Source organism: Apus apus, chromosome 19 (genome assembly GCF_020740795.1).
Source record: "Apus apus isolate bApuApu2 chromosome 19, bApuApu2.pri.cur, whole genome shotgun sequence".
In the NCBI taxonomy this organism is placed as follows: domain Eukaryota; kingdom Metazoa; phylum Chordata; class Aves; order Apodiformes; family Apodidae; genus Apus; species Apus apus.
In genome coordinates this window covers 430,918-444,067 of record NC_067300.1, presented here as the reverse complement: position 1 = coordinate 444,067, position 13,150 = coordinate 430,918, and the positions used below count along the sequence as shown (strand labels likewise).

Here is a 13,150-nt window from a genome sequence, read left to right as displayed (position 1 = left end):
GGGCAGGCTCAGCCTGTCCTGTTCCCTGGGCTTGCAGGGGCACCCAGCGGGAGGGCAGCTTGGCCCCCATCTCCCCAGGCAGAGCGTTTTGGGGACCTGCTGGTTGCTTGGCATCTGGCAGCCTGTCCCATCCTGCTGGAGCAGGTCCCAGAGCACAACCTGCTCATCTGTTGGGATGAGCAAGCGGGTCTGCAGCCTTAGTACAAGGTGCATCCATGGGGGATACATGTGCTGTCTCACCCTTGCTCCATCATGAGGCCAGTGCACATGGCAGAGGCAGACACAGCTTCTGTGGGCAACATCCTTCAAATCACTTCTCCCCGGTTGCTTGATGAGCTTCTCTGAAGAATCACCCCCTTTTGCCTTCTTGGACTGGGCCATGCTGGGCTACCCTGACACCACCACACCCTTGCCCCAGTCCTGCTGCCAGACTGGGGCTGGGGAAGTCCTGAAAAACCCCCTTGCTGGAGGCCTTCACTGGCTGCCCACCTCCTCCTGCCTGTACCTGCGTCCCTGCTGCGGCTCTGGCAGAGAGCTGCCATGTTTGCAAATGCCCAGAAAGGTCTTTCTAGCTTAGAAACTGCCCTGTACTGGCACAGCCAGAGCTGTCCTCCTCTACCCATGTATGCATGGTCCCCACCAGCCTCCCCTGTCCCTTGCCACATGCAAGTCTCCGCTCCTTGTGTGACATGAAAGCTGGGGCCTGGAAAGCCCTGTGCCCAGCAGGTTTGGAGAGTGGGGCCTGCAGCTGTGCCCAGCCCCACCAGGGTCAGCATCCCTTGTCCACTTTGGGTGTGCCCTTTCCTCTCTGAGCTGCACCAGGGGGCACAGAGGGCTGGTCCTTGGGAGATACAACACCCCAAGCCAGGTGGATGTTGGATCTCAGGAGTGAGCAGGGAGGGGGCAGGGGTTGGGCTGGGCCAGTTGCTGTGAAACCTTTGGGGTTTTTATCATTGTCCTGGTGCATGGTGTTGGACTGGCTCCCAGGTCCCCCTGCAACCACTCCCTGGCACACGTCTGGAGTGAGGCACCAATGACCATGTGTGGGAGAGCCGGGGACAGAACGGGACTCTAGGTGACCCTGGCAGCAGGACTGGCAAGATGGAGTGAGGAGGCACCTGGCTCTGCTGCAGCCACAGGGGGTGGGTGTTCTCTGAGGATGGGGTTGGTGGGTGGCTGCAGGTGCCAGTCTGTGTCATTTTCCAGCTCTGCATTCCCAGCTCCAGGTGGTCCTGGTAGACAGGTCCTTGGGGAGGCCTGGTGAGATCCCCCCAGGCCTGTGTAGGAGAGATGTGAGCCCCAGTGTGCTCCCACCCAGCCAAGAGCTGTCCTGGTTTTGGGCTGGCCAAGCACCCAGAGCCACCACAGACCCCAGTGTGGCAAGTGAGCATGTTGTTCCTCCCTTCCTCAGTTTCCCCCTTGATGGGCATGGCTGAGCCTGTCCCATGCAGACGTGATGACAGGGAGATGCACAGACCAAGCCCTCTGCCCAAGCTGGTGCTGCCCACCCCAGCAGAGCCTGCTGGCACTGGGTGAATGATCAGCGTGAATAGCCACAGCAACCTCTGTGGCACCGGGGACTCAGCAGGGATCAGGGCAGGAGCTGGTGGGAAAACTGAGCCACGGGTATGCAGCGCCCATCTTTACTCCTCTCCCCTTTGGGCTTGGGGGAGGACCTAGCACTGAGCAGACAGAAACCCCAGCAGAGGAGAAGGTTTGCCCCCCACCGGCCCAGCCCGGCTGCTCCTGGCCCTGATGGCGAGCCGCGGTGGGGCAGCAAAATCACACACCCCGGACATGGGGACAGGAGCTGCTCCCGTCTGGCGACAGGCGCCGACCTGGCCGCTTTCTTGCAGGGCTGCAGGAACGAGCCCTGGCTCGTGTCATCCCCCTGGCTGCTCGCGTGTTCCCCGTGTCCAGGACAGGGGCCCCCAGCAGCTCGGCTGGGGACAAGCCTGGACCTGCACAGCTATGGCGGGGACCCAACAGCAGTGTTCCCTGCAACAGGGGCAGGGGCCAGTCCTGTCCCTCCCTGCAGAGCCCTGCTGCTCACACGGGGCTCTGCTGCTGGCTGTGCCTCTCTGTCCATCCGAGGGGCTGCCACCCGTGTGGCCAGTGAGCACAAGGTGAGGGCACAGCCCCCCACCCCTGCCCGGTGGCCACCCTGGAGTTTCTCAGAACCTGTGGGGCTCGGCTGGGGCTGCCCCCCTTCCATGGGTGGCCGGGGGGTGTCACAGCCAAAAGCAGCACATGCTGTGGCGCTGCCATCTCCGGTGACATGGCCTGGTTGACTCACTCAGTACTTTCCAGCCTAAAATAGCAGCAGCACAGGGGGAGCAGATGGTCCTGCTGACCCTCACCATGGGGCTTGGGGGACACAGTCCAGCCCACTCATCCCCTGCACTTGGGCAGCCAAGGCCCAGTGGCCACCCCAAAAGCGCAAAGCTCTGGATGGGTGACCTCGATATAGCAGGTGTCTCCCAGGGACACAGCTACACGGACAGAGGGTGACACCACGGGTGATGTCCTCAGGACAGGCATCTCTGTGCCCACCTGACAGCAGTGTCAGGACTCCATGCACTTCCATAGGATTTGTGCCCCTGCAAGGTTTGGGTGACTGCAGCCACAGGGGGTGCTGAGCCCTGGCAGTCCCCCTGGGCCTGACCCAGGCTCCCACGTGCATCAGCGACCTTGTCAAAAACCTCACCAGCGCCCAGCTAGGGCACAGGGCTGGCTGGCTCGGGGCTGGCAGCAGGCAGGGAGCAGATGGAGCAGCAGGGCAGGGGCCAGGGGCGGTGGGGGCAGGAAGGCAGGGGCGCAGCAGCAGCCCCAGCCCTGCATCCTGCAGGGAGGAAAATGGAAGTGCTGGGGGGAACAGTGTGACCCAGCTGAGCTTGACCCTGGGGGTCCAGAGCTTGGCCCTGTCTGTGCCGCAAGGATGAGCTGGCCCTGCTTCCCAGTTCCCCCCACCCAGCTGCTGCACCCTGTTCATGTGTGCAATGAGTTCCCAGGGCTCAGCACTGGCCCAGGCGGGACACATCCTGCTGGTGCCAGTGAGATCAGCTGTGCCCACAGCATCCCTGGGAGCACAGGGGTATTTTGGGGTAAAAAGTGAAGGCAACACCAACATGCTGCAAGCCCATGCACACCCCAGCACTGCCCTGCCTGGTGCAGACACGGGAGACCATGGCAGGATGCTCCTGGGAAGGGTCTTGGCAGTGGAGAATTTTGAAATCAAGGAAATCTCAGCCCGCAGTCACGGTGCAGAGCCACGAGGAGCACGGCAGACCCCAGCTCTGGGCTCAGAGCCACGTGAGCTCCTGGTGGGTCTCCAGCTCCAAGGCCCTTTTGTCAGGACACCGGCAGGTGCTGGGACCCTCGGCTGCACTGGGGATGCCTGCAGGGCTGCAGGCTGTGGGGCTGGCTCATGGAGGCAGGAGATGGGGAAACTGAGGCAGAGCTCCAGCTCTGGGCCTGCTGCGTGCCAGGAGCTATCGGGTGCCGCCTTGGCCCATCTTGGCACGTTGCCTGCGGCCTGGCTGAGTGTCTGCACTGGGCTCTGGCCACTGCAGGCAGCGACAGCCTCGGAGCCTCAGGGAAAACAAGGTCACAGCACCCAGGAGCTTATCGGGGATTTTGCTGCCCAGTTGGCCATGGCAGGGCAGGGCCGCGAGGATGTGCCAAGGTCAGGCAGGATGGGAAAACGGGCCCGGGGGCTGCCGGCACCGGGGCTGCCAGCAGGCGGGCAGGTGCCCATGAAGGTGGTGGGCTCACGGCATGGGGCTGAACCCCCCGGCACCGCTCCGGGAGACACCGCTGCCTCGTCCCGGGACACCGCGAGCGCCCGCACCCGGCGTGCGGCAGGATCCCAGCCGAGGGCTGGCACCGCGAGGGTGGCACGGGATGCCGGGGGTCCCCCAGACCTTGACCGCGGGGTTCCGCAGTGGGATAGGGGATGATGCGGGGGGTAGGATGGGGCTGGGTCCCAGCGGAGCCGGGGCGCAGGGCCCGGTGATGGGGACCGGGGCCGGGGGCGGTGCCGGTGGGTGGCTCCCGGTCCCTGCCCCGGCCGGTAACTCCGCCTGCCGTATTTATGGGAAAACAAGCGGCGGCAGAGCCGAGCGGCCGCGGCGGAACGTCGGGCCGAACCGAGCCCTGTCGGCCCGTGCCGTGCCGTGCCGGATCGGGCGGAGCCAGGCCGGGCCATGGCCCCGGCGGCGGCAGCCCAAGCCTAGCGCGGCGGGGATGCGGCGGGGCCGCGGGAGCGACCGGCGCGAGGCAGGTAAGGGGGGCCCGGGCAGGGGCGGGGGCCTGTCGTACTCCCGGGGGACCCCGACCGGGCCATTCCCTTAACATCCCCCGGACCATCGCATCACATCTCACCCACCCGGAGCCCCCATCTCATCCCCCCGTGTTCCACATCCCCATCCCGTTCCCCCGAGACCCTCCCGAGCCATCTCTGGAGAATGGCCCATCTTCTCCCCCCACGTAAGACTAAAAAAATGCCCATCCCTTCCCATCCCATCTCATCCCAGCCCAGCCCCCCCCGTCCCCCCCCATGCCCTATATCCCCATCCCCATTCCATCCCATCTCAGCCCCCCCCATGCCCTATATCCCCATCCCCATTCCATCCCATCTCAGCCCCCCCCATGCCCTATATCCCCATCCCCATCTCATCCCCCTGTGCCCTCTGCATTCCAGCCTTCCAGGCCCCCCAAGGCCATCCCCATCCTCCGGGCCGAGTCATCCCCAACCCATCGCACCCCATCCCCCCGTGTCTCTCATCCTCATCCCATCCCCATCCCCTGCCGCCGCAGTGCCCGGGCTGGGCCATCTCCCCCTGGTTCCCGGCAGTGCCGGCCCCGGGGCGGGCGCTGCTCCCGGCGCGGCCCAGCGGCCCCGCTGCCCCCCGGTTCTCCCAGTGCCTCCCGGTTCCTCCCAGTGCCTGTGCGCAGCACGGGGCCACTGCTCTGGGGGCTGCGGGGCTCGCAGGCAACAGTGGCCAGGACAGCACTGCTCCCCTCCAGCCACCCCCGCAGCCCCCTGGCCTTGCCTGTTTGGGGGTGCCCCTCCCTGATGGGTGCCAGGGCCTGGCCGGCAGAGAGGGGGGCCGGGGGGCACCAGGGGCTGGAGTGAGGGTGTCTGTCCCTTGCTGCCCCTAGGAGTGCTGCTTACCCCTCACACAGATGCCAGCACTGGGGCTGGCCTCCTGGGTGGGAGCTGGGGGTGCTGTTCCCTCCAACAGGATGAGTCCTCCAGGGGTGCAGGTGTGTGGGGGCACCCAGTGGGGGCTATAGCCTTGAAGCCATGTGTGCAGGAGCGCTGAGGGGGCTCAGGTGGGGCTGGAGGGGATGTGGGGTTGCCAGGGGCACAGGAATGTGGGGGCATGGGTGTGTGTGGAGGGGCAGTGCAATGTGCCTGGTGTCTATTTCCCTCCTGCACAGGGCAGAGGCCAGGGGCAGTGGGCTCCCCAGCTGCAGGCAGTGCCAGGCAGCGCAGGCAGCTGTCAGTGCCCTCCCAGTGCACTCGCAGGGTGCACAGGCCTGTGGGCTGGCAGTGCCCACTGCACTCACCGTGGTGCTTCAGCATCATCAGCATGGTGGTGGGAGGGCATGAGCAGTGCTGCCCTGGCCATGATTCCAGCTGCAGCCACATCCAGTGTGCTCGGGGCAGTGCGGGTGCTGGCAGTGCCTGTGGGGCAGTGCGGGCAGTGAGCTGGGTGCAGTGCAGCATGTGCTGGCAGCGTGCTTGGGCTGCCTGCAGGGTGCTGCAGCAGCAGGGTGCCCAGGGCACTGCATGTGTAGGCACCGCGCTGGCAGCACTCCCAGCGCAGTGGGCCCAGGCAGCACCCCAGCAGAACACTGCCTTTGGGCAGGGTGTGCAGCACTGCCCAGGCAGTGTGCATAGGGCAGTGCACTGGCAGTGTCCACTGCAGTGTGTGTGTGGGGCAGGCCATAGGGCAGCACACGGGCAGGGCAGTGTGTGCAGGCAGCCTGGGGCAATGAAGAAGCAGTGCATGGGGCAGTGCCCTGGCAGTGCGTTCTGTGCAGTGTACAGGCAGCATGAGGGCAGTGTGCAGGCAGTGTAAGCAGGCTGAGGGGTAGTGCCCTGGTAGCGCTCAGTGCAGCGTGTGCAGTGCCTACGTACCATCCTAGCAGAGTACTCAGTGCAGAGCAGGCAGGCAGCACCCTCACCATGGGCATGGGGCAGGCAGGGCGCTGCAGTGCCCAGGCAGCGAGGTGTGGGCTGGCAGAGCACTGCAGAGCCCCACTGCACTGGCTGCATGTGCTGGCATTGACCCAGTTCAGGGCAGCCATGCCAGGCCCCTCTGGCATCCTTGGTGGCTCCTGGCACCCCCATGCTCTCAAGCTGCTCCCGTGGGCCAGAGCTGCCAGAGCTGCCAGAGCTGCCAGAGCTGCCAGAGCTGGAGCTGGGTGCTCCAGGGCATCACAGTGGGAGCAGGGAGCCAGGTGTGGGGTGCAGGCAGTGGTGGGTGCAGGGCTCGGGGCTGGTGGTCTTGCGGGTGTGTGGGTGTCACCAGGCCCCACAGCAGTGCCAAGTTGAGCCGTGGTGTGGTCCTTGTGGATTGGCACTGGGGAGGTCCCACTGAGTGCCCCTTGACAGCATGGCTGGGGTGCCGGAGGGGGGCTACTATGTTGGGTACAGGCTGGGCAGAGGTGTCCTTGAGTCCTGCCCAGCAGCGAGGGCACAGGGGGCTCTGTGACAAACCACCTGGGGTGGGGACATGGGCATAGGGCTGGCTGTGTCCCCTGGGGCCATGTGCCCCTATGCAGGGAAGTCAATGAGCCCTGAAAGCACTGCCAGCTGGTACTGGCATCCCCGGTGTGACCCAGCCTGGAGACCCTGGGCAGGGCTGGAGCTGAAGAGAGGGACAACCAGCACGCACCAGCTGGGGGGTGGGCAAGCGAAGAGGACTCAGTGTCAGGGACAGGTGGGGTGTGGGACCATGGTGGCACTAGTGACATTGGTGGGGCCATCTCGGCTCAGCCCCCTGATGGGCAGAGGGTGCCTGTGGCTTTGTGGATGCTCTGCTCTGCCTGTGGTGCTGCAGAGCCCCAGCTCCCCCAGCCCAGCCGCCTCCCCACACACCCACACTGGCTTCGCAGAGGAGGAATAATTCGGAGAAACCATGGCAACCCCAGGCAGCACCGGGGATGCCAGCACTGCACTGTCGGTGCATCCCCCACAGCTACCGGGGGCTGCTGGGGTGCGTGGGGGGACCTGCCAGTGCCCAGGGGATGCTGTAGCCACATCCCTAGGGTACTGTGTCCTTGCTGGGCCACAGCTTGATTTGGCTCAGCAGGGCTGTGACTGCAGGGGACTCTTGGTGTGCTTGATGGCCCCCCAAGGCACCCCATGGCCCCTGCAGCCACCCCTCAGTGTGACTGAGGGTTCCCTCATGTACATTTTTGATTTTGCAGTGCTGGGATGGAGCCACCAAGGGGTTCTCAGCCAGCTCAACCCACCCACCCCCTCCCTGCTGCTGCCGGACCAGGTAGGACCCCAGGCTGTGCTTCCCTGTCCCCAGCCACCCTGACACCATGGGGACAGGCTTTCCAATGCTGCTGTTGGCATCGCTGTGCCATGGGGTGCTGCCCTCCTGGACTCTGCCCAGCTCCCTATGCTGTACTGCGGTGGGGCCGATGCTGAGCCCCTGCTACGGGAGCAAACCTGCTCCCCTAGCCCCACAGGCGTACTGGGACCCTTGTCTCCTCCTGGCATCAAGCTCTCCCCAGCCCCCAGGGACAGGCACCCCAACCTCACTGGCTTCACCTCAGCTTCAGCATCTTTCCCCCCCAGCTTTGGGGCAGGACAGGGCTTTATCCAGTTAATAGGGAGGGGAGCCAAGCCCCCATCCCTTCTCTGTATGGTCAATACTTCTTCTTGCCAAATAAAGTTGATTCTTGTCCTCCCAGAAACACCTTCCCTGTGGTCTTCTGCTGATCTTTAAGCCCAAAGCCTCTTGCTGGCCTTTGCTGTGCACCCTTAGGGTATCATGGAGCAGCTGGCACTGTTGCTTCTGGGCCCAATGGCCCTGTGGCCAAAAAAACAAACCTTGAGAGACTGTGATGAGTGTTAGTGCTGGCAGAGTATCCCTGCCATGGGCAGAGCTGGTTGTATGTCCCCTGGGTACCGATGGCAGCTGGCTCGCAGGGGGCTGTGGGTGAAGATCAGTGCCACAACTCAACAGGTCCTGGGCACAAACCACCTTGTCTTCTCCCTGGGTCACTCAGGAAGGAAGGAGTTGTGCTGATGTCCCTCCTTGTCACAAAGCTGCATCACACATGTGGCTGGGTGTTTGCACACCCTGGGCACCCGTTTGGCATCATCCCAGAGCAGGTGGGGTGCACGGTGCTGGTGCATGGTGGGTGCCAGACCTCGTGTTCCACAGGAGCTGCAGCTGCCATCCTGCTCCATCTCCAGCCCAGGAGATGTGTCATGGCCTCAGGACACAGGTGGGGAAAAAGCAGGTGGGTGCTGAGCTAGCACAGCCCCTCTGGCATGGGGTTGTCATAGAATGACCCTGGTCTGTCCTGCTCAGAGCTTTGGAAAGGGGTGGAGGAGTCACTGGTGGCACACAGGGTTGGGGCACCACCACGGCAGCACTCTGCCAGCCCAGGTGCCACCCACGCTGGCTGGAGCAGCCTCAGGGAGTGACGTGGCTGCAGCCAGCCAGGACTGCTGGTGCCCCACAGGGGTGATCTTGGGGCTAGGTGGGTGCAGCCACCATGGGGAGGGGGTAAAGCTCCTGCCCCCACAGAGTCCCAGAGCAGTGGAGGCTTCCCAGCCACCATGGTGGGTGCTCCTGGTACCACTCCTGTGCAATGCTCCTGTCTGTGCTGCCTGTCATGCTGGTGCTGGGCACAGCGTGTGCTGGGATGTGGGCGCACATGGTCCCAGGAGGTCCCACAGCCCCTCAGACATTCCCAGCTGAGGCTGGGCACACGACCCCCACCCACTATGGACAATCCTGGTGCTGAGTCCTCCTGACCCTGTTCAGAGCCACCATTTCCTGCAATGCTGAAAAAGGGTCCCCATGTTGTGCAGCCAAGAACAGGGGCATGGCGGTTGGTGGCCTCCTCTCCCCATGGTGAGCTGGCACCCCTCCCCAGCTGCTGCACGGTACCCGCTGCACCCATGGGTGCCCTGCCATCTGCACCCTGGATTTGGAGCCTTTTTCTAGCTCTCCCCCAGTAGGGATTCAATTCCTAACAGCAGCAGTGGAGGCTGGGACACCCCCAAGCCCTCATTTCTGAAGAGGTGGCCAAAAACCTCCCCCTCAGCCAGGAGCTGTGGGGATTTATCCACCACCATCACAGCTCCTTGAGGTCCCCACCAGGATTTAGGTGCCTTGCCTGTTCTCTTGCAGAGCTGGCTGCCTTCCTCTGAGGCCATCTGAAGGGGAGCTGGCAGAAGAGTCGCTTTTAAGATGACACGAACAGACCCACCTGACATCCTGGTGTCTACGGTGTACCAAGACATAAAGGTGGCCAGTGCAGCTCCCAAGGATTTGATTGTCTGCCAGCCCCTGGCACGATGTGACGCCTCCATGTCCTTGTCCCTGCCCCGCGAGCCGCAGCCCTTCAACAAGCGCCACTGCAGGAGCTTTGACTTCCTCGAGTCGCTGGACGAGCAGCTGGGCACCCCCCCGGCCATGGAGCGGCCATGTCTGCGCCCCGGCACCCCCGAGCCCACGCCAGGGCCGCCAGGCCGGCAGGCACCCCCAAAACCAGACCCCTACGCCAGCCGAGCCCCGCTGCCTCGGAGCGAGCCCAAGCGCCGGGCCCGCTCGAAGAGCGCGCCGCGGGTGAAGCCCACCTTCACCACCGTGCCCATCGCCGTCTCGGCATCGCCACCGCCGGCGCGGCGCGGGCGGGAGGTGCTGCGGGTGGCGCGGGAGGCCTCCCGGCCCGAGCCCTCACCGCGCCGGGATGGACAGGTCCCACTGCGGGTGCTGGCTAACGAGGTGCACCCCATCAAGCTGCAACCGCAGCGCAGCAGCGTCAGCCGCATCTCCCCACTCTGCCTGGGCAGCAACTGCCTGGAGGAGGGACAAGGTGCCAAGGTGGGCGCCAGCCCCCACGTCAAGTGCCGGGTGGACATCAAGCCAGACGAGGCGGTGCTGGTGCACGCGGCACGCAGCCTGCGGGCAGCCCCCAGCCGGCAGGAACCCCCACGGTGGTGCCGCGCCCCCGGGGCTGCCCGCGGAGGCCTGGCCGTGCCGGGGAGCAGGCAGGGCTCAGCCTCCCGCACACCCACCCCCAGCGACTCCTACAGCGGGGACCCCCCCCTCCTGCCCTACCCCAGCAACTACTATGAGGCAGACCCCCGGGCGCTGGCGTACCAGACGGTGCCGGTGCCGGCCTCGCGGGAGTTCCGGGAGTACCCTGAGCGGGGCTGCATGACCTTCTCGGCTCCTGGAGTCCCTGCCAAGTTCTTCTACATGGAGGAGCCAGCACGATGCCCCAGCCCAGCCATGCCCCTCCGCAGCTCTGGCTACGCCAGCTACCCCTACCCCGGCCGCCATGGCGTCCCCCAGCACTTTTATGCCGAGGACCCGGCCAAAGCCGCTGTCCACACGGTGCCACCCCGAACATTGTATGTGGAGGAGGCACGGGGGTACCCAGTGCAGGAGGCACCTGCCTGTGCCTTCTACGGGGACGAGCCCCGCTTCTACGCCCCCCGCAGCACCCCTATCAAAACCCTCTATGCCGAGGATGCCCGGACGTACCCGGCCCTCGGCTCCTCCGCCCGGCTATTCTATGCCGAAGACTACGGGAGGTACCAGGAGCGGGAGGTGCTGTCACGGACGTGCCCCCCACCCCGCAGTGCCCAGCCCTTGCACTTCAGGGAGTGGTTCTGCCCTGAGAGGGGTGCACTGCCCTACCAGACCTTGCAGGTGTCCCGCTTTGCCCCGCAGCCAGCTGGCCGGGAGGCCATGCTCTCCTCCTGGCACGGCAGCTACAGTGTCACCCCGCCACGGCTGGGCAGGGAGAGCCAGCACTACTCCAAATCCTGGGATAACATCCTGGCGCCAGCAGGTCACAGGGAGGAGGCCCTGCAGCGCGGGCGCAGCTATGAGAACCTGCTGGCCCAGGAGCAGCACCGTGCCTTATCCCCTGAGGAGCGCCGGCAGCCGGTGGTCATCAACCTATCGAGCTCCCCCAAGCGCTACGCCGCTCTGTCCCTCTCAGAGAGCTCCATCCTTGAGAGGGTCCACAGCGATGGTGGCCGTGGTCCCCCGGGCCGCTCCTGGTACGTCACTCCAGAGATCACCATCACTGACAATGACATCCGTGCTGAAGGGCTGGGCCGGAGCGAGAGGCGCTCAGCCAGCTGGGACATGCTGGACACAGGGCGAGAGTGTGGTCCCTATGCCGTGCCCTGCGCCCCACAGCCCATCCCCAGGGAGAGCGGCTCAGGGCGCCAGCGCAGCCTGGAGCAGCTGGACGAGCTCATCACTGACCTGGTGATTGACTATAAGCCAGCACCAGGCCACCGTGCCAGGGACAGGGACAGCCTTGCCGAGCAGCTCAAGCAGCTTCTGAGCAGCAGCAGCAACACCGCAGGGCCCCCCCGAAAGGGTGAGGGCAGGAAGGTCCCCCTCAGTGTGCCCAAGGGACCCCGACCTACGAAGGAGCAGCCGGGTCCCAGCTCCCGCGATAGTGCCCCGCGCCCTCCACCAGCCCCACTGTCCGTTGGCCCCTTTGAGAAGTCACCAGAGAACTGCTCGCCTGACCTGAGCGCGGAGGAAGACGACATGATGATGTGTTCGAATGCCAAGTGCCGGCGGACAGAGACCATGTTCAACGCCTGCCTCTACTTCAAGTCATGCCACAGCTGCTACACCTACTACTGCTCCCGGCACTGCCGCCGGGAGGACTGGGACACGCACAAGGAGAGCTGTGTCTACGGGCGTGTGGGCAGCGTCTGCCGCCACGTCCTGCAGTTCTGCCGGGAGAACACGGAGGTGCACAAGGCCTTCTCACGCATTGCCAAGGTGGGCTACCTCTCCCGCGGCCGCGGTGTCCTCTTCCTGGGCTTCCCCAATGCTGGCTCAGCTGAGAACTTCCTGCAGTTTGGGCTGGAGAGCCTGCTGATGTCCCCTACCTACCTGTCCCTGCGGGAGCTTGACAGCTACTCGGACAACCTGGGGGAGTACGCTCAGGAACTGCGGGAGACGGGCAACCAGTACGACCCCAACGAATGTTTCCTGCTGAATGTAACTGTGGCTGTCACCCAAAAAGTGCCGGAGAGGCCGTCGCCGAAGGCGCAGGTGCCAACGGTCAGGAAATATGCCAAGGTGGCCTTAGCCTCCTCCAGCCCTGAGAAGAAGATCTTGAAGAAGGAGCGGGACATGGAGACGTTGATCCTGACTCCGCCGCCTGGCACAGCAGACATCGACAAGGAGGGGGAGGAGGGCCGCAAGGCACGGGAGGTCTGCTTCATCAACATCCAGCGGGAGCTACGCATCCGCGGCGTCTTCCTGCGGCACGAGTTCCCCGCCGTCTATGAGCAGCTCTGCGACTTCGTGGAGAGCAACAAGCGCTTCACCCCCACCACCATCTACCCCATCGACAAGAGGACGGGCAAACAGTTCATGTGCATGATCATGGCAGCTTCCGAGCCCCGCACCCTCGACTGGGTGGCCAGCCCCAACCTCCTGGACGACATCATGTGAACACGGGGTGGGACTGCCCCCCAGCACCCCCGGGTCACCCCACTTTGTAGATAGGTGTTGTCCCATTGGATGCGGCAGCGAGGGGAGGAGGCTGCCGTGGGCTGCAGGCAGCCGGTGTCGGCTGTGGGGGCAGGGCTGGGGGAGGCCGTGGGGCGCCGGGAGCACGGCCCGAGGTGCGCTGCGGGGTGCGGGTCCCAGCCAGCATCGTGGCAAGACCCTGCAGAGCCCTCTTGGGGTGAGCGCTGCTTGGCTGGGGTGGAGGCCCCCCCCGCACTCCCCACCCCCTGCCCACCCGACAGCCCAGCTGTCTGTACACCCAAAGCCCCCCAGCCCTGCCCACACCCTGCCCAGCCCTCCCGGGCCGTGCTCCCCCGCCGCGGGGTCCCGCGGACCAGCCGCGGGTGCTGCCGGCAGCGCTGCCGGGTGTGGGGCAGGGGCCCCGCGCG

General features: G+C 65.1%; 1 protein-coding gene across 2 annotated transcripts; it reads left to right on the top strand.

The window, feature by feature from the left end:
* Positions 1–4,151: 4,151 nt before the first annotated feature.
* AJM1 (apical junction component 1 homolog) lies at positions 4,152–12,838 on the top strand. 2 transcript variants are annotated; one of them, XM_051636929.1, is made up of 3 exons: positions 4,152–4,282; positions 7,444–7,517; positions 9,393–12,838. In XM_051636929.1, the coding sequence occupies exon 3, from the start codon at positions 9,453–9,455 to the stop codon at positions 12,702–12,704; it is 3,252 nt and encodes a 1,083-aa protein (XP_051492889.1). In that variant the 5' UTR covers positions 4,152–4,282; positions 7,444–7,517; positions 9,393–9,452; the 3' UTR covers positions 12,705–12,838. The 2 variants fall into 2 exon arrangements, with proteins under 2 accessions (XP_051492889.1, XP_051492890.1); XM_051636930.1 differs by lacking the exon at positions 7,444–7,517 and having other exon boundaries at positions 4,258–4,282.
* The last annotated feature ends 312 nt before the right edge of the window (positions 12,839–13,150 follow it).

What these genes read in the sequence shown, in the direction of transcription:
- AJM1 (XM_051636929.1), top strand. Translation starts at nt 9,453, where the DNA reads ATGACACGAACAGACCCACCTGACATCCTGGTGTCTACGGTGTACCAA.